Raw genomic sequence first — 24489 nt, 5'->3', positions numbered from 1 at the left:
GTATGCGTGTAATTATCAAGAAAGGGTTTTTTTTTTTTTTTTTTTTTTTATTAAACAAGTGCACTGTCCCATGATGCTCTGCGGGGGGGGTTGTAAAGTCACGTCTCGGGTTCACCCAATAGAAGAAGATTTTGTCAATCACTTCTGTTGTGATTGGCTGACGCATATTTAAAAATCCAGATTCAACTGATGGCGCGTGAGCTCCGGAAATTTTGCTAGCAGCTCTTTTTTTTTACGTCAAGGACAAGAGTTAACACAATCGCTAAACACAATACGAGCGTCGGTCAACACGAGAAAGGCTACCGGTACGTTTCGATTCAGACGCTAAATGCCGCCAGCTTGTATTCGTATGCTTCGTCGTTTAATTTCGAATCGTTGTGTTTATCGGTGGAAGTGATGCCCGAACGCTGCTCGCTCACTTTTGTCGCCGACGTGCTGAACACTTCTCACAAAAGTTGCCCTTGTCTTGTTTCTGCGCAGCCATGGCTTCAAGTGTTCCCAATGGGGGCAAACGGGACGAAAAGGGGAGAAACATCCAAGTGGTGGTCAGATGCAGGTAACTCTCGCCACTTTGTCAAGAAGTCCTCGATTGGGCTCCTCTGTACGTGTTTTGGTCCACGGTCGTGTCAAGCCTAACATCTCTCAAAAGTGCACAATCGAAATGACACTTATAACGTAAAAAAAAAAAAAAAAAATACACAACGGACCTATGTGCTATGATGATTTTTTTTTTTTCTAATTTCGTTTTTGGATGAGGATCGTTCATTTGTTTACTTGGCTATGGTACGGTAGCATTTATTGTCAGTATTGTGGAACATACAGAAGGCTGAAATTACTTTTCCAAGAGGCCTCTGTCACCAAAAAGTACAAAAGTCAAAACATAAACATATTTAAAAAAAAAAAAACTACACAGAGGACCTATGTGCTATGATGATTTTTTTTTTTTCTAATTTCGTTTTTGGATGAGGATCGTTCATTTGTTTACTTGGCTATGGTACGGTAGCATTTATTGTCAGTATTGTGGAACATACAGAAGGCTGAAATTACTTTTCCAAGAGGCCTCTGTCACCAAAAAGTACAAAAGTCAAAACATAAACATATTTAAAAAAAAAAATACACAGCGGACCTATGTGCTATGATGATTTTTTTCTTCTAATTTAGTTTTTGGATGAGGATCGTTCATTTGTTTACTTGGCTATGGTACGGTAGCATTTATTGTCAGTATTGTGGAACATACAGAAGGCTGAAATTACTTTTCCAAGAGGCCTCTGTCACCAAAAAGTACAAAAGTCAAAACATAAACATATTTAAAAAAAAAAAACTACACAGAGGACCTATGTGCTATGATGATTTTTTTTTTTCTAATTTCGTTTTTGGATGAGGATCGTTCATTTGTTTACTTGGCTATGGTACGGTAGCATTTATTGTCAGTATTGTGGAACATACAGAAGGCTGAAATTACTTTTCCAAGAGGCCTCTGTCACCAAAAAGTACAAAAGTCAAAACATAAACATATTTAAAAAAAAACAAAAAACATCCATGATCTTTTGATGAAGCAGTTATAGATAAAAGAGGAAATCTTTGAGCAAAGATGTTGCAGTCATGGTTTAAAAAAAAAAAAAATCCTTCCTCCGCTATATTCTAAAATGCAAATTTCCATAATACCAGTACAACAGTACTCCCTCCAAAATTTGCCCTTTTGCTCTCCCAAATATAACGTTATTCTTAAAAAAAAAACTTAAAAAGAATGAGAACTCTAGTCCTCTAAAATGAGCTTTAGTTCCCCCTTGGGAATTTTAACTTTTCTTCTTTCTTTTTTTTTCTTCTTCTTCCTCTTCTCTTCTTCTTCTTCTTCTTCTTCCCAGCTTGTCCTCTTAGGGATCGCCACAGTGTGTCACCTTTTTCAAACAGCCGCACTCACAATCAAATAACCTTGAATATATTCACTGACCATGAGATGACAAACCAAGTCCAAGTTGTGATAAATTGCCATAATCATTTTAGAGCCTTTTACTAACCCAAACGTGGTATTTGGACCTGTATAGGCTCCCAGTACAGTTTGTAATAACGCTCTCGTTCAAATGATACAACGTCTCATGCGCGTTCATCCCTTTCAGACCGTTCAACACGGTGGAGCGCAAGTCCTCCTACAACATCATCGACTGCGATCCGAGCAGGAAGGAAGTTCTGGTGAAGACGGGGGGCGTTGTTGACAAGTCGTCCAAGAAGACGTACACCTTTGATATGGTCAGTTTAGTTCAAATCTCTTTTCATGCCATCATTCCGCTGACGGAATCTTTGTGTTGGGTGTTATCATCAATGCAAATCAGTCACCTTTCATTGAAATTCCACATTGCGAAACTCAAAATAGGCCATTTGCATGAATCGTGTAGTTGCAGTGAGGTTTTTAATTTTTTGAGGTGGGGGGGGGGGGGGGCACTTACATTTCCCCCATTTATCTTTTCTCGTGGCTTTGGTGTCTGCATATATGTTATTGATTTTTCTGACGATTGGTGCCCTGCAGGTGTTCGGACCCGCCGCCAAGCAGATTGACGTGTACCGGAGCGTGGTGTGTCCAATCCTGGACGAGGTCATCACCGGTTACAACTGCACAGTGTTTGCGTGAGTACACGTCCACGCGCTGCGGCTTTATTGCGACGCACCAATTTAATATTTTTAGCCAACACTGATCTTCAGATGAAATTCAATCAAACTGCAGATACATTTATTATCGCATCAAAAACAAAGAAATCAAAGGACCTTTCCAACCTGTCATTCACTCGTACGCTAATAGCCAATCAGATAGCCGCAATGTCTTAACCCCTCGCTTGCCACGCCCCTCTCGCCGTATTGTCCCACAAGCAATGCTGGTTGTCAGTAGCGGGCGCTTGGAAAAGTTAATGTTTCGGACAAAATGGTCCTCAGATGCGCTTGGGGAACGTGGAATTCTGATGAAAGATATCCTGCTAGGTTGATTCATTTTCCAAAGCCTAAAACAGAGTTGACCAAGCGTCTACGATGGATTCAGGCTCGCGGAAGAGTCCACGTACAATTTAGTGTGGACAATAACCGCAAACACAAAGCTGTATGTTCGAAGGTAAATGAGGGAGAAGTATGTTATTATCAGTGGTTTATACATTGCAGGAAAATAACTTTCGCTTTGTTCGTGTATCACTGACCTACTGAATGAACTGTGATGCTGACAAATTGGGTTTGTGATACATAAATGCGCAATGTCATGCAACAGAAATGCCTATTTGGATCACATCGGACTTTTAAGACAGCACTGGGTTCGATTACGAGCCAAGTCAAATGAATACACCCACTCACTTCTAAAGACTACAATGATATCACTTGTGAGCTTTCCAGGTAAAAAGTACTCACCCTGCTTTACACGCGCTGTAGGATTCCGCAATTTTATCCTGTTGGATTTCAATATGAAGTTTGTGAGGCGTCAAAGTTTTTTGCATCGATCGACGCATTTGGCAAAAAGCGTACCCCGATATTATCTGGAAGACACGATAGAGGATCCAGTTCAAACCTGTTATGTTCAGTCGCCATTTTGGAAGGTTGTGGGGGATAGCAACCGGAGCTAAGGGGGGCGGAGCTAAAGATCGCCAGTCGGAAAGATCCATTTGCCAGCGGGGATGCTCTGATTGGATTTTTGGGATTGGCTCACACGACCAGTCGAATTTGCTGAAGTCTTGCAATTGTTGGGGAAAATTTCAGCCTCGCTCACAATTCACAGCGATTAGTCGAAATTTGCCCGATTTTTAATGTTTTCGCGAGACATTTTGCATTCCTGAGGCCGGCTGAACGTCTCGTGCTGTGCTTTGCAGTTATGGCCAGACGGGAACGGGGAAGACCTTCACCATGGAGGGGGAGAGAAGTCTGGAGGAAGAGTTCACCTGGGAGGAGGCGAGTGGGATCGGTCTCTCATCGCGTGACTGGACCGTTCCTGACCGCTTCCGCCTCTCGTTGTCGTTCCAGGACCCCCTTGCCGGCATCATCCCTCGAACTCTCCACCAGATCTTCGCAAAGCTGTCCGAGAACGGCACAGAGTTCTCCGTCAAAGTGTCGCTGCTCGAGATCTACAACGAGGAGCTGTTCGACCTGCTCAGCCCCAGCGAAGACATGAACGAGCGGCTGCAGCTCTTCGACGACCCGCGGAACAAGGTGCCGTTTGTCAGCGGGCAAACTGCAAATGGGCGTATTTGCCAGTCGCCGACAGGCAGAGGATCGCTGCAGTCACGCGGGAAAGGAGCGCCGCATTCACAATGCAGTTTTTGGTTATTTCATAAATGCCGGGAGAGGATTACAATGACACACGTGTGGCCATCAGCTCAAAGCTAAACACGCACACAGTCGCTGATGAACCCTGGTCCTCAGAACTGTGAGGCCAACGCTCTGCCACTGAGTAAACCGTATCTTCCAATTTTTACGCCACAGCGTGAGCATTCATTCATCCGTCCACCTATTATCTGAGCAGCTTATACTCACAAGGGTCACAAGAGTGCCTTGGCCAATCCCAGCTATCTTCGGGCAGGAAGTGGAGTACACCGCTAACCAATCGCAGGCCACATCTAAACAAACTTAACCCTCATAACTGTGAGGCAGATGTGCTAGTAAGTCGTCCACCGTGCATTATTATTATATTATAAACCTGTTGTTGTGCCGGCAGCGTGGCGTTGTGGTCAAAGGTCTGGAGGAGGTGACCGTTCATAATAAAGACGAGGTCTATCAGATCCTGGAGAGAGGGTCCGCCAAGAGGAGGACCGCCTCCACGCTCATGAATGCCTATTCCAGGTCCTACCCCGAACGTCCATATTTGATAAATGAAAGTTTTTGTGCTTACCTGCTTTTTTTTTTTTTTTTCTTTTTTTTTTTTTTTCTTTTTTTTTTTTTTTTCTTAAAATCGTGTGCAGCCGCTCTCATTCGGTCTTCTCAGTCACCATTCACATGAAGGAGTTGACACTTGAGGGCGAGGAGCTCGTCAAGATCGGCAAACTCAACCTGGTAAAGCAACTTTTTCATAACTTCAACGTTCATGGTGCTTTTATAGTCAGCTCATCAATATATGTAACACACAGAGGATCAGAATTGCCGTTCTGGAGGGCCTGCAGGACTACAAATATGAGTATAAATGGCTAAATAAAACATGTATACAGGAGTAATAGTAAAAGTAACACTTGAACGTGCCAATATCAAAGCTCAGGTGGCGTGGGCAACGTGGTCAAGATGAGAGAACCAAGGAAAAATAGACGAAAAATTAATATGCATACACTGCTAGAGTGGGTCATGTGTGTGTATTTGTTTGGCGTCACCATTCAGGAGGGCACAGGAGACAATAGAGCGGGCAGAGTCTTCGGACGCCTGACTTATTAAAACGCTTTGCGAAGGCTTGTCCTGGTCCGCAGGCTCTGCAGTCTCCTCCCTGATTGCGGCAGACCTAAAGAGATTGGGTGACATTGTCCCGTGTTGGAAAGTCAAACGTTTGAGTAGAGTTTAGGAAACGCAGCATTGTCCTCATCTAGGATGTTGGAACCATATGGGTGGGCCGTCGGCTCGAAACTGAAATGACGGCAAAGCTCATTTCGTGCCTCTCTCTTGTTATTTGCGAGAGTTTGGAGGAACGTAGACTCCCACAAGCAGTACGGCAGGGAAATAAAACATCGGGCACTTCGGAGCCATCAACTCCAGCGATCTACGGTGTTGACTGACCAACATGGCGTCATTTGATGTGAATACAGTCCGCCGCCGGGAGTTCCGGCTTGCTCAGCACGCTAGCCGGTCCAGCTGAATGGCGGGGTCTGTAACGCTAGTTAAGCCATGTTTCCACAAACCACGAAAACACAGCACTCTCCCACAGTCTTACAGGTAGAGTGGACAGTCGTCTCGTTGTCCACAGCGCGTACGTTGGCTAACACGATAGAGTGCCTGGTTTCGCCGCTAAGTTCGCTTGGGTGCCGCCGTACTTCCTCATTTCTGCTTCTTCCTTCGCCGTTCGTGGCTCCCAAGCAGGAGTGGGGGTTGCGCGTGACCCCGGTTCCCCACCTCCTCAGTTAAGTATCATAACTCCGTGGAAGTATTACGGCCAACGTTGAGCAGAAGCTCCCAACTCGATCTACATCTTGGCGAAGAGAGACTAAAACGCTCTTGATTTTGGAAGAAAAACTCCGACAGAGAGTTGACACTGTGTATGCACGCGCCGCCATCTTGTCTAATGGCATTCTGCAGGGATGAGAATATTCCGCCGATCGGCGGATTTCCGACTTTTTCAGACCAAAATGACCATTCTTCAGTTGTATATAAACTATTCATTGAAATACCAAAAACTTTAATGGATTAAATTCTTGAAGAGAAATATGGATAAAGCAGCCTACAGCACATATGTGGCAAGGTAATTTTTATTCATATTGTTCTAAAAACTTGGGCTTCATCTCTACACTATACGAATTCTATGACTAACTGACTGCATATCAAAAAGAAAATATAATGGTGTGTCCATATTAAACAGCGAAAGAGATTGAAAATTCATTCTGAAGTTTGGCAAATGGTGAAACTCTTATGGAATGTGCTTCAAATAAGTACAATAATTAAAGGATTGAAGAAATGAAACTGATATTTCAATTTTTGCTGTACTGGTAGAGCACCGAACAAGGGACATTTTTTTTTTTTTTCCCCACAATTAGTTAAATTCAGTGTTGAAATTAATGGTTTTGGGGCTAACAAATTGCTAAAGTCGCTTAGCTTCCTCAGCCCCTGCACCCCCGCTCAGGGCCTGTGGCCCCCAGACCCCTGGCGACTTTTCAGAATTTTTTTCTCATTTGGCATTCTCATCCCTGATTCTGCGTTCTCCAAATTTGGAGTACGTTGGCAGCGCCATGTTTCCATAGTCGTCGCCAATGTTGGTCACTAGCTGAGGACTGGCTGGTGTGATGGAATATTCCAGTACAAGGAGAAAGCGGGATGGTAAACCTCTCAAAATGATCCACTGAAAGGTCTGTGGTGGAAGTAAGAAAGTGTCAGTGTACAAATACAATAAATGCTAAAGAAAAAGAAAAAAAGGAGTCTCCACATTTTTTTCTGCATTGGTAACATTTTGTAAATGGTTTCAGTGGGGATTTGATGGCATTTTCCGCGGTTCCGTCTGGCACAGGTGGACCTGGCGGGAAGCGAGAACATCGGACGCTCCGGCGCGGTGGACAAGCGAGCGAGGGAGGCTGGCAACATCAATCAGTCTCTCTTGACACTGGGCCGCGTCATCACGGCTCTGGTGGAGAAAAGACCTCACGTCCCGTACAGGTACGGTGCACGCGGGGTCATGGGTCGCACGTGACATCCTGTAGATTACATGGCTGTTGGCGAACTTCCTGCAGGGAGTCCAAGCTCACGCGCATCCTGCAGGACTCGTTGGGTGGGCGCACCAAGACCTCCATCATTGCCACTGTGTCACCGTCTTCCAGTAATCTCGAGGTGCGTTTTTGTCTCATCGATGCACAAAAAAAAAAAAAAAATGCTTTCACATCACTAAGATTAGGGGTGTCAAACATACGGCCCGTGGGCCAGAACCGCAAGGAGGTCCGATCAGGCCTGCAGGATAATTTAAAAGTGTGGGGGTGGGGTGCATAAAAAAACACGGATTAATTGTTTTTAATAAGATGCAATTAGTGGGTTATCCACTAGGGGGCACATTGTTATGATCAGAACAGACAAAAGCAGTCTGTCACTATCTGTGACTTATGACTTTTTTTTTTTTTTTTTAACCTTGGTCCTTGTATGTAATGTTTTGTAAAAGGAATGTTTATTAAATTTCAACATTTTACAAATGTTCTTACGCTTCTCTACACCAAAACAAAGGAAAGACATGATATTTTGGTCATTTATAGCAGAGTATGGTATAATTTTAATGGTCCGGCCCACTTGTCATTTACCGAGGCCGCGTGTGGCCCACAATGCGAATTGAGTTTGACACTCTTGACTTAAATGAAGACTGTCTGGACACATTGATTTGGCTGTGTGGTAAAAGAAATATGTATTTTGATTATTTTCTATGTGTATTTTTAATGTGATGGAACGTTCTGCAGTCTATGCTCAGAAGTGTTTTTACCAGTGGAATTGTACAATATATGTCCCTCCTAATAAGTTCCCTTTGCTGGTAATGTTGTAATACCGTATTTTCTGCACTATAAGGCGCACCTAAAAGCTGTTAACGTTCTCAAAAGCTGACTGTGCGCCTTTATAACGTGGTGCGCCTTATATACGGGTCGATATCGGACCTTTAATGGAGCTCCATCTGATGGATGCATAACGTAACCCCAGCCTCTCCTGTCGTGTCTATTCTATGCGCCTTATAATGTGGTGCGCCTTATGTATGAAAAAAGTCTTGGAATGGTCCATTCATTGAAGGTGAGCCTTATAATGTGGTGCGAAAAATACGGTACTTAATAGTTGACTACTTGAGGCTGTAGACTCAATTTTGTCTTTTGTGCTTCAAAAATAATCACCAAGCCACGACTCTGAACTCAAACCCACAAAATTGGCACACTCGTAAGTCAAAGTTACAACTGCACGTTTTTTTTTTTGTTTATTTTTGTCCCCAGATAACTACATTGAGGATTAGTGTTGTAATTTTGAAACGATTACGAGCCCCAACACTTATGTTTGCGCAGGAGACGCTGAGTACGTTGGAGTATGCCAACAGAGCCAAAAATATCATGAACAAGCCCGAGGTGAACCAGAAGCTCACCAAGAGGACACTCATCAAGGTAAGTCGGCCTCCGCGCACACAGCGGCGCCATCATGTGGCAACTGCACTAATCCGAACTCCAACGCCGGCGTGACGGTCTGAGCGCTCCCAGTGCTGAAAGGTCGTCTTCAGGTTAATGCACATGCGTATAGAATTATTATTATTATTTTTTTTTTAACTTTTTCTACACCCGTGCCAGTCTGAAACGTCCCCATGGAAAATGAAAGAATTCAGAAACAAATGCGACCGCATTGTTTATTTATCAACTGGGAAGTTCCAGCATTGAACAAGAATCAACAGAGGATTGTTCGGGCTCAGTCGTTAAGGCACATTATTGGATCGTGAAAGTCATTTTCATATCACCCGAACAATCCTCTGATTCTTGTTCAATGCCGGAACGTGCTTTCCAGTTGCTAAATAACAAACAATCCGTTCGCATTTGTTGGTGTATCCTTCGGCTTTGTGAGATGTCCATGGCGAAAATGAACACGCGGAAGAAGCACGGATGGGGAAGTTTCAGACTGGCACAGAAGTATGAAAGAAAAAAAAAAAAAATTGTACGCACATGCGGGTCAATCCCGAGGGGACTTTTCGGCACGGGGGAGCGCTCAGACCGGCGCTCAAAGGACCCGTCCCAACACAGCCGAGCCTGAAACGGATCTCTCAAGGTGAAATTCAACTCTCGTTCTGATCTATACATTTGTGTGGCACACTACGTTACAGAACCAGATCAGATTCAGAGTGAAAGTGGTGCGGAAATAAAGAATATTGCAACGCTTCAACGGGTTAGTGGGGATGGTGACCTTGTTCAAGGCCACCTCAAGAATAGCAAGCAGGAAGACGAGCATCACGACAACGATTTCATATTTTTGGGGCTTTCGAAAGCTCGGCTACGTAGATGAAAACGTTTTTGCTTTTCTGTCCTTTTGCCCAGAGAACGCTTTTGCAGGCGGACCCCTACGGGTTGTCATTGAAAATCCCTGTTATGTCGCGATGAGGGAGGAGAAAACAGGTGAACGATTGTCCAAATATTCTTTTTGTCGACACACTCAGGAATACACCGAGGAGATCGAGCGCCTCAAGCGAGATCTGGCCGCGGCCAGGGACAAACATGGCATCTACCTGTCAGCGGAAAACTACACGTACGTGCGGGCCCGTTGTTGTCGTCGTCGTCGTCGTCTGTGCGTGTTTTGAAAAGTTGCGCGTTTCAGGAGCATGATGGAGCAGATCACCGCCAGCAACGAACACATCGCGGAGTACACCGAACGCATCGCTGCCTTGGAGGACGAGCTTAAGAAGGTAGACCACCGCATTCAACAAATGTTGTTGCGATACGAAATCTGATCCGGATTGCGCGTTTGTGGACACATATAATGCTATTGTGAATTTTTTCAAGTCTATAGGGGAAAAGAAAAAAAAAAAATATGACCACAGTTATTGTGTAAGTGTTCTAAAGAGGTCAGTTTAAGCTAGCATTAATCCATTTATCTTGATAGGGAAATGTTTATTTTTTTTTCATCCAGAAAATACAGTCATGGTCACAATAATTGTATTCAAACCATGATTATGCCACAACCCTTTTTTGGGGGCGGGGACTGATCGGGGGGAAAAAAAAAAACAAGGTCGTCACTAAATAGAAGAGAAGAAAGCAAAAGACAGGAAGAATTCTGGCTGTAAAAAAGGTCGGGAAAGTAAATCATGATATGGGCGGTGCAATGCGGGGAAAGATGGGAGAGGACAAGAAAAGGCAGGACGGAGGTCATGGACCCGCCGATACAACTCGAGTGGCTATCTAAAATCCCTCCATCCGTTATCCAAGCCGCTTATCCTCAAAAGGCTCACGGGAGAGCTGGAGTCTATCTATCTATCTATCCCCTCTGCTCTTTCTCTTCCTATCTCTCTCTCTCTATCACCCCTCTCTCTAACCTAACTACGAACTGGTCGTCAGTCAGTCAGTTGCTCTATCTCTCTATTCTCCCCCACTCGCTCTCTCTATTCTCCCCCCTCGCTCTCTCTATCCCCTCTCTCTATTCTCCCCCCTCGCTCTCTCTCTATCCTTTCACTATCATCCCCACTCTCTCTTTCTCTCTCTCTCTCTCTCTCTATTCTTTCTAACCTTACTACGAACTGGTCGTCAGTCAGTTTCTCTATCCCGTCGCTCTCTCTCTCTATCCCCCCCTCGCTCTCTCTCTTTCTCTCTCTCTATTCTCCCCCCTCGCTCTCTCTCTGTCCATTCTCTCTCTCTCTCTCTAACCTAACTACGAACTGGCTGTCAGTCAGTTGCTCTATCCTCTCTCTCTATCCCCCTGTCTCGCTCTTTCTATCCCTCTCTATCCCCCCCCCTCTCTCTCTTTCTCAATCCCCTCTATTCTCTCTCTCTCTCTCTCTCTCACCTAACTACGAACTGGTCGTCGGTCAGTTGCTCTATCATTTCTCTATTCTCCCCCCCTCTCTCTCTCTATCCTTTCTCTATCATCCCCACTCTCTAACCTAACTACGAACTGGTCGTCAGTCAGTTTCTCTATCCCCTCGGTCTCTCTCTATCCCCTCTCTCTCTCTATTCTCCCCCCTCGCTCTCTCTCTGTCCATTCTCTCTCTCTCTCTCTCTCTCTCTTTCTCTCTCTCTATTCTCCCCCCTCGCTCTCTCTCTGTCCATTCTCTCTCTCTCTCTCTAACCTAACTACGAACTGGCTGTCAGTCAGTTGCTCTATCCTCTCTCTCTATCCCCCTGTCTCGCTCTTCTATCCCTCTCTATCCCCCCCCCTCTCTCTCTTTCTCAATCCCCTCTATTCTCTCTCTCTCTCTCTCTCTCACCTAACTACGAACTGGTCGTCGGTCAGTTGCTCTATCATTTCTCTATCTCCCCCCCTCGCTCTCTCTATCCCCTCTCTCTATTCTCCCCCCTCGCTCTCTCTCTATCCTTTCACTATCATCCCCACTCTCTCTTTCTCTCTCTCTCTCTCTATTCTTTCTAACCTTACTACGAACTGGTCGTCAGTCAGTTTCTCTATCCCGTCGCTCTCTCTCTCTATCCCCCCTCGCTCTCTCTCTTTCTCTCTCTCTATTCTCCCCCCTCGCTCTCTCTCTGTCCATTCTCTCTCTCTCTCTCTAACCTAACTACGAACTGGCCGTCAGTCAGTTGCTCTATCCTCTCTCTCTATCCCCCTGTCTCGCTCTTTCTATCCCTCTCTATCCCCCCCCCTCTCTCTCTTTCTCAATCCCCTCTATTCTCTCTCTCTCTCTCTCTCTCACCTAACTACGAACTGGTCGTCGGTCAGTTGCTCTATCATTTCTCTATTCTCCCCCCCTCTCTCTCTCTATCCTTTCTCTATCATCCCCACTCTCTAACCTAACTACGAACTGGTCGTCAGTCAGTTTCTCTATCCCCTCGGTCTCTCTCTATCCCCTCTCTCTCTCTCTATTCTCCCCCCTCGCTCTCTCTCTGTCCATTCTCTCTCTCTCTCTCTCTCTCTCTCTTCTCTCTCTCTCTAACCTAACTACGAACTGGTCGTCAGTCAGTTGCTCTATCCTCTCTCTATCCCCCCCCTCGCTCTCTTTCTCTCTATCCCCCCTCTCTCGCTCTTTCTATCCCTCTCTATCCCCCCTCGCTCTCTCTCTCTCTCACCTAACTACGAACTGGTCGACAGTCAGTTGCTCTATTCTCACTCTCTCTATCCCACTTTCTCTGTCCCCTCTCTATTCTCCCCCCTCGCTCTCTATCCATCCCCACTCTCTCTCTCTCTCTCTCTCTCTCTCTAACCTAACTACGAACTAGTCGTCAGTCAGTTGCTCTATCATTTCTCTATCCTCTCCCTCTATTCTCCCCCTCGCTCTCTCTATCCCCTCTCTCTCTCTATCTCCCCCCCTCGCTCTCTCTCTCTATCTTTCTCTCTATCCACCCCCCCACCCCCCCTCTCTAACCTAACTAGGAACTGGTCGTCAGTCAGTTGCGGGGCAGATATCACCGTCACTGAGCCGGGAATCGATCCCATGCTGCCCACACCATAGTCAGACGTGAACCACTACACAATCAGTGACCCTGCTATGTGAATTATAAACTTCTATAGGACCAGTCTGTAAGTGAGGAGGTACCCAAGAAATTCATAAGCCCCTCACCCAGCGTTATACCCTGACTTCGGTGGTGTAATGTGCATTTTTTTTTTTCTTGTACACTTTTAGTCTAGTGTATTGTCAAAATTTGGCTCACTCTCGAGATAATACAGATTTCATGTGTGCATGCAGGTGCGTGAGCTGTTCGCGGATAATAAAAGTCAGCTGGACGACAAGCAGCAGAGGTGAGGCGCCTTCCTGCCGCCGTCGGGCGCCCCTTCGCCGTCACCTCGCAGCTCACGCCTTTTGCGTTTCTCCTGCGCAGGCTGGACGAGACCAGCAGAGACCTGGTGGCCACAAAAGAGCGGCTGGTGGAGGAGGAGTTCATCAGCAGGGAGTTGCACTCGGCCCAGGAGGATCTTTACAGCACCGCCGCGCAGGTCGCAAAAACATTTGTTTGATAGTGGTGCCAAGAAAATTTGCCAATTGTGCGTTTGTCATGAAGCCAAAGGTGACTCGAGTGAAAACATTTCTCCACATTTATTAGTGAAGGACGCACAGTGTCATTTGCTTTTTCTATAACCACAAATGTTCATTTTTGTTATCGACTTGGTTCTTATTACCTGGCCTCTTCTGCTCAGTATGCGGAATCCTTGCGCACCCCTACTGAAAGACTAAAGTCTCGTCACATTTAGACTAGTCAGGATCTCGGAAAATTGATTGTTTTTGAGTAATTTTTCTTTGCAATTGTTTTTTTTTTTTTTTTTTAAATAATTACTCCTTGGTGTGCTTGTGCATGCAGCTGCTGACCACGGCGGACGCCAGCACCAGCGACGTCTCGGGTCTGCACGCCAAGCTGGACAGGAAGAAGCTGGTAAAGCAAACCGCTCTCAGCCTGGCACATATTTTGACGTGCGAGACTCCTACAGGAGTCTAACCGAGAACATTTTAGTTTTGGAAAAATGCATTTTCAGTCTACGTGCTCTCAAATACTAGAAAAATAGCCCTAAGCCTGTGGTTGGTAACAAGTCCCGTAATTTCGGGCCTATAAGTCGTGCCTTTTTTTTTTTTTTTTTTTTTACACGTTTATGCAGTGATGTGGCTGATTTGTGCATTTTTTTTTTTCTAACTCCCACAAGGCCCCCTCGAGCGGAAAATGAAAGAGTGAGACCGGTGGAATATATGTGCCGAGGAAGTGACTTTTACCGGTCCGGCACTGCGCTAGCGTGTTACTGACTTGTCTCAGTGATTTTTGCCAGGTTTTTTTCTTTCCTTTAATTTTTTCTTTAAACCGGCCATGTTAGCGCGGCGGCGCCAGTAGCGTTAAACTCTGTTTACAGTCTTTGTAAAAATGTCGTGTTTCAATGTGGGCACTTTCGGCTTTTACACAGCTGCGGCCGTTGTATGTACCCAATGGTATTTCATTTCATTTACAAATGTACTGGGTGAGGCTTTTAACAAGGCGCGCTCTGTAGGCCGGGAATTACGGTACCGTGGTTTATTTTACGGCAGTAATTTTACAGTCGGGTACTATGTGAAAGCTCTTGTAATTTTCATGTGGTCAACTACTTCAAATTGGACAGCAGGGGGCGCATATTTTGACAGTTGTATGTTGGGTCACAGGTGATTATATTATTAAAGTTTGAGATTTTTTTTTTTTTTTTTTTTTTAAGATGTCTTGATCCAAAACGACGTCATGTTATTTTTATTGCACGTGTTGTTGTGTGCGCAGGTGGAGCAGCACAACGAGACTGCACAGCAGAGTTTCAATGAGCGCATGTCGGCGGCTTTCGGCGACTTGCGGCACGTCGTCCGGCAGCAAGGCGACAAACATCAACACATCCTCAGCAGCTACTCGCAGGCCATCGGTACCGACTCCTGCATATAAGGATTTTATTTATGAAGTGGATTAGATACAGCTGTATTAATCCAGTTTTAAAGAGTTGGGAATGATTTGGAACACTGCATTCCCATATTTTCTACTCCGGAATCACTAAAAGGATTATTATTTTTTTTTTTTGTGGGGCCAATTATATTTTGGGATTAGATTGGGCGATGTCCGCTAACGGCCAGCTCTCTCTTAGACGATGTTCTGACGGGCAGCACGGCGGCGTTGACGAGTGCCGTGAGCGGCGTGAAGGGCCTGGTGGACGGCGTCGGGCAGCTGGTGGCCGAGGATGCGGCGCGCTGGCAGGAGCGGGCCCAGCGGCACCAGGAACTCAGCCAGCAAGAGAGAGATGTCCTCAAGGAGTTTCTGGTATGCACGACAGACCAGGACCCGAAGACGGACGCCGTTTTCGCCGGGCAACACCTGGACCCCTGGCTCTCTTCCTTTTTTCACTTTTCTTTCGCTCTTTCCTGTGCTTGCTCTCCTGCTGGGCGTACGTAGGAGGAGCACCAGAGGGATATGAAGGAAGTCCTTCAGGGTCAAACTCTGGTGGGTTTATCAGTGCTCCACGAGCTGATCTCCTCCCTGAAGAACATCACGGTGGCGCAGCGAGCCGTGGCCGACCAGGTTGTCGAGCATTGCGGCGGGGCGCTTTGCGTGCCGGGCGTGTCGTCTCTTCTCACAATGCGCTTTTGCGGTCAGATCGAGGACTTGAAGGAGACTGGGCAGTTCTTCTGCGGCCTGGTTTCTGACCTCGCGGCCCTCCGCGAAGCCACAGTCCAGAATCTGAATGGCCTCCAGGACAAACATGACCAGCTGGAAGAGCAGATCCATAAAACAAAGGAGAATAACCAGAAGGTGAGGTTGGCGTTTAGAACAATCACAATTGATACGGTGACCGACTGCTTAGCACATCTGCCTCACGGCTCTGGGGACCGGGGTTCGCATCCTCGCCTGCCTGCGTGGCTTTCCTCCCACATCCCAAAAACATGCACCATTAATAGGACTCTCTAAATTGCCCCTAGGTGTGATTGTGAGAGCGGCTGTCGTCTGTCTCTACGTGTCCTGCCATTTGGTTGGCGACCAGTTCAAGGTGTACCCCGCCTCCTGCCCAATGACAGCTGGGTTAGCAGGGTTCCCACGCGTCCTGGAAAACCTGGAAAATGATTTACCAATTTTCCAGTCATGGAAAACGCATGTAAAATGTCCTAGAAAATAACTTTTCCCCCTGCCTTGATGATGATGATGATGATGATGATGATCCTCGCAAAACATTTTCTCCATGAATATGGAAAGAAAACATAAGCAGCATGTCTAGCTCGTCTTTACTCTACGTGTCGCTAAATAAAGCAGCGGCGGTGGACGCTGTCATTATTAAACGCACTGATGGGCTGCGTAAATACTGTAACATTTTGTAATTATGAGAGTACGTCTTTAAGGGCGGGGGCGGGTTTAAGGTAAAGTAGGAAACAGAAGGGTTAGAGTGACTCACTGAGGCAGCTGAAAAATGTCCAATAAATCATTTCAAGGAAAGAGTGGGAAAACCTGGTTAGGCTCGAGCACTCCCGCGGGTCAGAAACTGGATGACTGGATGGCTTTTTAGAAACAGGAGACAAAAATCTGCGCTCCAACAACACAATTTCCGCTGCATCATTTTCGGTCTGCCGCTGTGAGAGCTCGCATGGGAATGAAGAATGAATGGAAGTTATGGTCCTCCCTAAATATCAAATACAGCAAAATGTTAGAGGAACTGATATGTGTGCTCGGCGTTGTGCCATCTCTGCTAATAATGTTTTGGTTGAAAATCTTTTATCTATTTAAAAAAAAAATTATTCACTGCCATTGACATCTAAGTCAAATGTCCATTTTTTTTTTTATAGTTTAATACTAAATTCAGTATATAGTATATATCATATGTATTCAGTGTATATATATTTTTACATGTTTTTATTTTTTTAAACTCCAACAAAATGCCTTTTTTTTTTTTTTTTTCCCCCGTCACACAAAAATGGATTGGCAAAAATTTGGGAATGTTGTTGTGAAACTATCAGTCCGTCTGTGTTTGAGGGGACTGGTGGGTGGATGAAAAGTTTTCTCCCCGGTAAAGTGTCCTCTAGACCTGCTTCAGGCTGGAAAGAATTCTCTCTTCCAAACTTAATCGCACGATGCCACTTCCTCCAGGCCGTCCAGGTTCTGCAGGACCAGCTCGTCCTTCTGGCCAGGGAGTTGAGTGAGGACTACAAGAACTTGAACTCGTCCTGCAGAGCCCTGAAGACTCCTCTTCTGTGCCTTCAGGAGAACCTCAGCAGGTGATCCGGCGTCGCCATCGTGACGAACCGCAAAAACCTTCCTCAGGGATGAGAATTTTCCGCGGATTCGTGGAAATTGCGAGTTTTTTCAGACGAAAATGTCATTTTTGTGAGACGTGGATCCGTTGAGGTAACGCTCGTCGAAATTAGTCACAGCTGTTACGGCGGAAAACAGCATTGCTATCTGTTGGCATTAAATTTGGTGTTTCTAATAACGACAACGTTCCGATTTTGGCGGTATTTTTGTCGGTAGTTTCACTCTGTTAACATTTCATAGAGAAGCATTCTGTTTACTTCGGCGTCGTTATAACTTATAGACGTGCGTACGCATGTTATCGAGTGTTCTGCACGTTTCCCAGGGCGAAATTGGGGAAATTGATAAAAACCACAAGGTTAAAAAAAAAAAACTGTGAAAAAAGTGTAACTGCGCAGATAGGAACAAAAACGGTATCAACATGTCTAACCTCACACATACAAAAAGTGGACGTTCCCGGCAAAGTGCTGTGCACTCGTGTGTTCCGATATGATCAATTGTGGAAGCCGAGGAATCAAAAATTAGCCAGGAGCATATCCAAACCAGGAAACGCAAAGGTCATTTGGATGTAAATTTATCAAATATTATATCATTGACAACTGTTAATACAGTCAGGCCTATCTTGTAGTACTGGCCCTGTGGATCACGCATTTTATCGCTCACTTTTATATTTGATGATCTCGCTCTCTCGCAATTAATATAGAAACAAATTACTTGTGTACTTATTTCTCAAGTATAACTTGTAAGTGCGGCAGCCTATTTGATATAAATTTCACAGTTTTTATGTCTGAAGTTTGGCAAAATTATTTTGGTTGTTTGGACACTTTTAAATTTTCAAAATGTTATGATTTTCCTTGTATTTACACTATTAGAAGTAACCAGGGGTCTTTTATAAACAAATTTTCGTGCCCAAAAGGGGGGCCGCACCCCGCTTTGAACCCCCTCCCCACCCCCCAATGCGCGCGTTGCCAAAGGCAGACGTTTTCAATGTTTTTCCAAATGTTCCTTCATTCTTTCCTATTTGAATTGAATAATTTTTCTTTTAAAATAAAAATCATATACAGAAACTTTTTTTTTTTTTTAAATTTTCCTCACAAGTTCGTTCTACAGGTTTGGTAAGAAGGGTAATGTATTAAATAGTATGTTTACTTATTATTCGGAACAATAGTTGACCGCCACATATTTGCAGTTTGGCTTTTTCGTGGACTTGTTTGGGGAACTTGTGCTCTCTTTCCTCAGCTATTTGCTGTTTTGTTTTGTTTTTTGTATACAGGCCAAAGCCATGTCTAATATAAAGCGCTTAGGCAGCGTTTTGTTGCCAGGCCACTACGTTGAACTGAGGGGAGGAGGTTCATTTTGGTCAGGCCGTCTGTCTTTCTAATGGAAAAAGTGTTTTGCTGGCATCGTGGGCAATTTGGGTGGGTATCAGATTTTGGCTACTGGTTCCTGGGCTGAATCCCTATCCCTCCATGTTGCCGATTTTTAGACACCCCCCATTTTTGGATAAAATGTTTCACGTATTATTAGTTTCCGGTAGCTTCAAATAAGGAAACGGAGCGTTTGTGGCGTTCGCCGGCTCACGTCGCGGCTCGTCATCCTGTGCTCCTCCTCAGTGGCTGCAGCTCAATGGAACATCAGGCGGCCGCGCAGGCCCAAGTCGTGTGCTCGACCTCCTCGTCCGTCGCCTCCACGCTGCGCCTCCGCACCGATGAGAGCCAGCGAGTCCTGGGGGAGGCCAGCGATTGCTGTGAGGAGCTCCGGCGTGGCGTGTCAGGTACGAGCGAGCCCCCTTGCTCTTGGGCCGGAGTCCGGGTCGGAGGTCGCGTCGCGGTGTTGGAATCGGTCCCGAACGCAGCACTGCGCACCTGATATCCTCCCGGTAATCTCTCTGGATAGCCCTCGTCGCCGTTACACGTTCCCCAGCCACATCGAAGCGCCATGTTTCCGAATCGGATATAAGCAGGACTACGCGCTCTCATTTCAGAGGCTTAAAGTAACCATGCGCTCTTTGTTTGTGGGTAAAAGATGGCGGCTGTGGGCAGCGTGGGCGGAGTTCAGAAAATGAGGCTCGCTGATTGGTCAAAAGGGAGCTGTCAATCATTCTCCCGGCTCCATTGATTTTTGCCCCTAGGTGTGATTGTGAGTGTGACTGTTGTCTGTCTCCATGTACCCTGCGATTGGCTGGCAACCGGTTTAGGGTGTACCCCGCCTCCTGCGCGTTGAGATATGGGATAGGCTCCAGCGCTCCCCACGACCCTCGTGAGGATAACCGGCAAAGAAGATGGATGGATGTTTATAGATATCCGTAAATGGCTGTACAAATTGACAATTGATATTGATGATTATACATTCTTTAAATGTTTATCTACCGCATAAGGAATATAAATAAATTTATTTATAAATCCAAATCATATTGATGTAGTTGATTTTTGTCATTGAAGTGTACAGAAAAATCAAACTTTTGTTGGCGTGAAGGTACGAAATCTGAGAAGGTTTGGGAGTAAAACATAACTCCCTCTCATTGGATATTGCTTTATTACTTCGTGTTGTTTTGGTCAACAATACCAAATAGACAAACATTTTCATAAATGTGGAGCATTTGCAATAAACTCGAATGCAAAATCAAATTTAATCTGAATAATTGATTCTAAAACATTCGACAGTGGTAGCCCTACTTAAGTTCAGGTCATTTTTCTCATACGTTTTACATACTTGACATACAACGTATCTGAAATTGCGTTCCTCTCAGACCTGCGGTGCTATCCATCCATCCATTTTCGTCACCGCTTATCCTCACGAGGGTCGCGGGGAGTGCCGGAGCCTGTCCCAGCTGTCGACGGGCAAGGCAGGCAGGGCGGTACACCCTGATCTGGTTGCCAGCCAATCGCAGGGCACATCGAGACAATCACACCTATGGGCAATTTCGAGTGTCCAATTAATGTTGCATGTTTTTGGGATGTGGGAGGAAACCGGAGCGCCCGGAGAAAACCCACGCAGGGTCTGGGATTGAACCAGACTAAAAAGTTTTTAAAAAATAATAAAACATCAACTGATGTGTCCAAAATATGTACCTTATACGATAGAGCAGGGGTGTCAAACTCATTTTTGTCACGGGCCACATTTGACTTTGGGTTTCCCTCATTATGACTGTGAAACCATCAAGATTCTTTCGCTGACTCATCATATTTACACATGGAATTTATGAACTAGATTTGGATTCAGAAATTAAGAGTAATTGGTTTTCCAACTATTGTTTGGTCACACAAACGTGCTTATAACAGCGTGTTATCATTTATGGCATGACAATTTTGAAATTTTGGGACAGATTTGAACAAAAAAAATCATGGAAGTTGATACGCGTGAGTTGCCTCCGCGGGCCACATAAAATCATGCGGCGGGCCGGATCTGGTCCCCCGGCCTTGAGTTTGACACCTACGAGCCGCGACGAGTGAGTGATGAATCGTTACCCGCAAATGACTCATTTCCGACTTGGGCGTGGTCCCCACGTGTGCTCAGGTTTGCTTCAACGAGACCAGGCGTGGAACTCGCGGCTGGCGGCGCACTCTGACAAGCGAGCCCGGGAACTGCTCACCCTGGCCGGCGAGGAGTTGGCCCACGCCCGGAGCCTCAATCAGGTACAAGCGGGATGGACTGTGTGGGTCATTTTCATACCCGTGCAAATTGAGGAATAACAGTAATCACGAGACGACCCGGTGAATTTTATTGTGAAAATTAATTTGCCTGATACGAATATTGGGCCATTTACTCAAATGTCTTTGCTCTTATTGAGGAGTCTCGGTGCCAATCGGGTTTTGTCTCCGGTTCTCCTCCCAGAGGGTGAACACTTACGGCGTGGAGCAGCTCCGCACGTTTGAGACGGAGCTAAGGGCCCGGCAGGAGGAAGTGAAGCGGGACCTGGAGAACCTGCGAAGCCAGACCTCCTTGGATGGCGGCGCCCTGAACCAGCAGCAGGCCAACATCCTGGGGCGGGTGGAAGCCGGTCACCAGCTGATCCAGAACTTCCTGCGGGAGGAGCTGCGGCACGACGTATCCACCGGTAACCAAAAAAATATATCATAATAAATTTTAATATTTTTCAGCAGCCACAATGGGCTCACTAAGGGCTGATTGATTTCAAGGTTTTTCAAACCAGATTTCATTTTTGATCCGCTCAATGTACACATAGCCACCCGTGTTGACGAAAAAAAAATTAAATCAAAAAATAACTTTTTGCTTATTTCACACCCTTTGCTGCAACGCTCCTATTTAACTCTGGCGCCGTCCATTTCTTCAGAACATCCTGGAGATGGTTCTGGACCTGATCTACACCGGTCGGACGTGGTTAGGAAAGAAAACCTCACGGCTCGCAATGCGTGTCGGAGCAAATGTGAATCATGAGGGCAAAGGAACTGCCTGGAGAGTTCAGGGAATACTGGAAAGGCCCCCCCCCCCCCCCCAAAAAAAAAAATTCTAAGAGCGCAGAGGCCTCCATAATCCATTTATGGAAGATGTTTGGGACTAGCAGCACGGATAAAATCACACGCGTGTGTTTTGAGGCCCGAGTCGCTGAGCACGTGAAGGAGCTTCCGTCGGGTGCGTCAGCCTTTGGTTGACATCTCTTGCCCGACGTGACCCCCGTCTCTCAGGTCAGACCCCTCAGAGGCGCGACTTCGTGTACCCACGGCAGATGACGAAGACGGCGAGCCGTGCGGAAATCTTGGAGAGTCTGAGACGGCTGAAGGCGGCCACGGAGGCGGAGGAAGACGACGACCACGACGGGAAGTCCAAAGAGGATGAGGACGACGACGACGACAAATTCAGCAAGGTGCGCCCGCGATCTTATTCACAGATAAAACGACGGCAGTTCTTCATCCTCGTTTTCCAAAAAATAATATTGGCAGTGGCGAGTTTTCAGCTGTTACCTGGCTGGGTTTTGGTTTTTCGTTTCAATTTCAAGGCAAATCCAAATGACCGTATTTTCCGCACTATAAGGCGCGCCTTCAATGAATGGCTTATTTTAGGACTTTTTTTTTCTCATATATAAGGCGCATAGAATAGACGCTACATTAGAGGCTGGGGTTACCTTATGCATCCGTTAAATGGAGCTGCACTAAAGGCTCAATATTGATCCGTATCATATATAAGGCGCACCGGATTATAAAGCGCACCTTCAATGAATGGCTTATTTTAAGACTTTTTTTCCATATATAAGGCGCACCGTCGACTTTTGAGAAAATGAAAGGCTTTAAGATGAGTTATATAGTGCAGGGAAATACGGTAATCTTTGCAGCATTTCACATATATTAATAGCCTCGCAGGTGGGCCTTTAATGCAGTTTAGCATTTATCTTTTCTGCAGTAGCATCATTTTCCTTTGTTAAAAATGTGTAACAAATCGTTGGCATTTTGGCAGTGCTGAAAATGATTGAAATGTTTGCTTTACGGAATAATTGGTCAACTCAAATCAGCTGTAAATATTGCAGTTTAGAAAATTCGGGTTGTTGGTGTGCAAAATCAGTTTTACTCGTTCCCTCCGAACGATGCACCGCCCCAGCCCGTTTTAAAAACTCAAAGGTGACCCCCCCCCAACCGACGTAACGGAGCGCCCACGTCTTCGTCTTTAGCTTCAGGACTCCCTGGAGGACAAGCTGAGCACGTGCAACGAGAGCGCGGCCGCCGAGGAGTCCTTCATCGACGAGAACCTGGTCTTCAACGAGAGCGAGCGCGTTCCCTTCTTCAAGGTGAGCCCGCGACGATTGATTGTGCGCAGCGTTCAAAATTAATCCGGAACCAATTAAAAGGCAAACGAATCAACTCTTTTAATTTGAATGTAATTGTTCACAGGCCTTGCTTAACTGCAAATTCCGATTTTAGCCTCTCAACAGTAAATAGTTGAAATTGTTGGCGGGGGAGGGGGCAGAACTGTTACGTCACTGTACCACTTGACTCCAGATTTTAATTTTTTGGGGGGACTTTGTCTTGTTATAGTTTTTTACAATGTTTTCATCCAGTTTTGTTTAAATACCTGAAAGATTTCAAGTGCTGGAAGTGCTATACAAAAATATTCTGAGGATAAATATATTTGTAGACATTTTACTTATGGGTGGGCAGTCTGGAACGTAACTCCTGCAACGGGGGGGGGGGATTACTGTATTATGAAAATAGTCATCATTAGCAGCTGTTTGCAATATGCAGTTGCAGTTTCTCACATTTGAAAAATGTACGGGTGTGGTCAGTCATGTCTACAGATATAAAGTTGCGGCTGTGTGTTCTGTTTGTAATTATGAGTGTACCCCTTTAAGAGCGGAGGGGGGCGCTGTCGGGTAAACTAGGAAGTAGAAGTAGCCTGAGCAGCAGGTCGATGGTCAGTGATGGTCAGGTCAGTGTTAAAAAATAAAGAAATGCTGTCAGGCTGTGGTTCACTGCGCCGGATCGGTTTTCGTGTGCGGCAAGTGCGCAATTGCGCAGTGGCGCAGCTTAAAGGGAACAATGGTCAAGACTACACAAAATAAGCGACGCCTTTCAATATCTTATGTATTTCTACTCGTAACAAATTTTACCCGCGTGATTTTTTTCCGTGCTCGACTGTGCAGATTTGCGATTTGACGGGCGCACATGCGCGCCCGTCGAATCGCGGTGACCGTAGTTGACGCTAAAGCAGCTTCAAGCTAGTTTAGCAGCACTTCATTGACACGAATCGGAAGTAGAGTCGTTCTCAAAAAGGTCCCCGAGCACATCACACCCGAGTCGCGTTGCTTTATTGAGGTTTGTTTCATTATTCATATCCCAAAGAAACTGCAAAACAGTGAACTTATTATTTTTGCACTGAACCTGAATTTAAAAATTTATGTGACGTGTCAATGGTACAAGATTTTGCTCGTTACAGCCGTTGAATTTTGTTTTTCTCTGCTCCAGAAAAAAAAGGGCAACAAGAAAAGAAGCAAAATCTCCAGCAAGCCCAAAGTCTCCTGCAATCAGGCCACGTCCACCCCGCAGAAGTCCAAACTCCCGCTGCGCTGTCAGAACTGAGCCGGGGGGAGTTGTCGCAGGTTTCCCCTGAGCTACCTTTTAACAACTGTTTTATTTGTTCGGTTGTACTTGTGTTTTACATCTTCTGTGCTTTTAGTTGTTGCGAAATAAACAATTTTAACCAAAAGGAGTGCACACAGCTGGATAATCTGAGAGCCTGGGGGGGGGGGGGGGGCGACGACATCCACGCTTGGTCGCGTCTCACCAGTGCCGCTCGCTGCTGGCAAAAATTGGCGCCCTGTGGAGGTGGGGCGGGGGGTAAACATAGCGACAAGCATGTAAGCATTGTTACGTTTATCTTTTCACACATCCATTACAGGTACATCTGGGGGGGGGGGGAGTCACATCAAAATGACTCATTACTCGTGGATTGAAATATTTCAAGATTTTTGCTTCTTCCAATTACGATTACGGCTAACGGAGCCGAAAAG

At 45.7% G+C, this 24489-nt stretch overlaps 1 protein-coding gene across 1 annotated transcript; it reads left to right on the top strand.

Annotated features, from left to right (window-relative positions):
* The first annotated feature begins 214 nt into the window (after nt 1–214).
* Nucleotides 215–24104, top strand: si:ch211-63b16.4 (kinesin-like protein KIF11). Its single transcript, XM_061837003.1, has 27 exons — nt 215–305; nt 481–556; nt 2118–2247; nt 2525–2622; nt 3840–3918; nt 3991–4176; nt 4682–4806; nt 4926–5016; nt 7160–7305; nt 7380–7476; nt 8673–8768; nt 9803–9891; nt 9961–10048; nt 12992–13044; nt 13125–13239; nt 13602–13673; nt 14532–14667; nt 14884–15056; nt 15189–15314; nt 15390–15545; nt 16869–16996; nt 18644–18804; nt 20547–20665; nt 20865–21087; nt 21677–21855; nt 22654–22770; nt 23945–24104. Exons 2-27 carry the CDS (start codon nt 483–485, stop codon nt 24056–24058), a joined length of 3171 nt encoding a protein of 1056 aa, XP_061692987.1. The 5' UTR covers nt 215–305; nt 481–482; the 3' UTR covers nt 24059–24104.
* The last annotated feature ends 385 nt before the right edge of the window (nt 24105–24489 follow it).

This window comes from Syngnathoides biaculeatus, chromosome 12 (genome assembly GCF_019802595.1).
Source record: "Syngnathoides biaculeatus isolate LvHL_M chromosome 12, ASM1980259v1, whole genome shotgun sequence".
In the NCBI taxonomy this organism is placed as follows: Eukaryota; Metazoa; Chordata; class Actinopteri; order Syngnathiformes; family Syngnathidae; genus Syngnathoides; species Syngnathoides biaculeatus.
This window is presented reverse-complemented; position numbering and strand designations above follow the sequence as displayed.

Excerpts from the sequence above, each read along its gene's own strand:
- si:ch211-63b16.4 (XM_061837003.1), top strand. The coding sequence starts at position 483 with ATGGCTTCAAGTGTTCCCAATGGGGGCAAACGGGACGAAAAGGGGAGA. Across the intron at positions 7,477-8,672 it reads CGTCTTCCAGTAATCTCGAG|GAGACGCTGAGTACGTTGGA; the intron begins GTGCGTTTTTGT and ends ATGTTTGCGCAG. Across the intron at positions 15,315-15,389 it reads AGCGAGCCGTGGCCGACCAG|ATCGAGGACTTGAAGGAGAC; the intron begins GTTGTCGAGCAT and ends TTTTGCGGTCAG.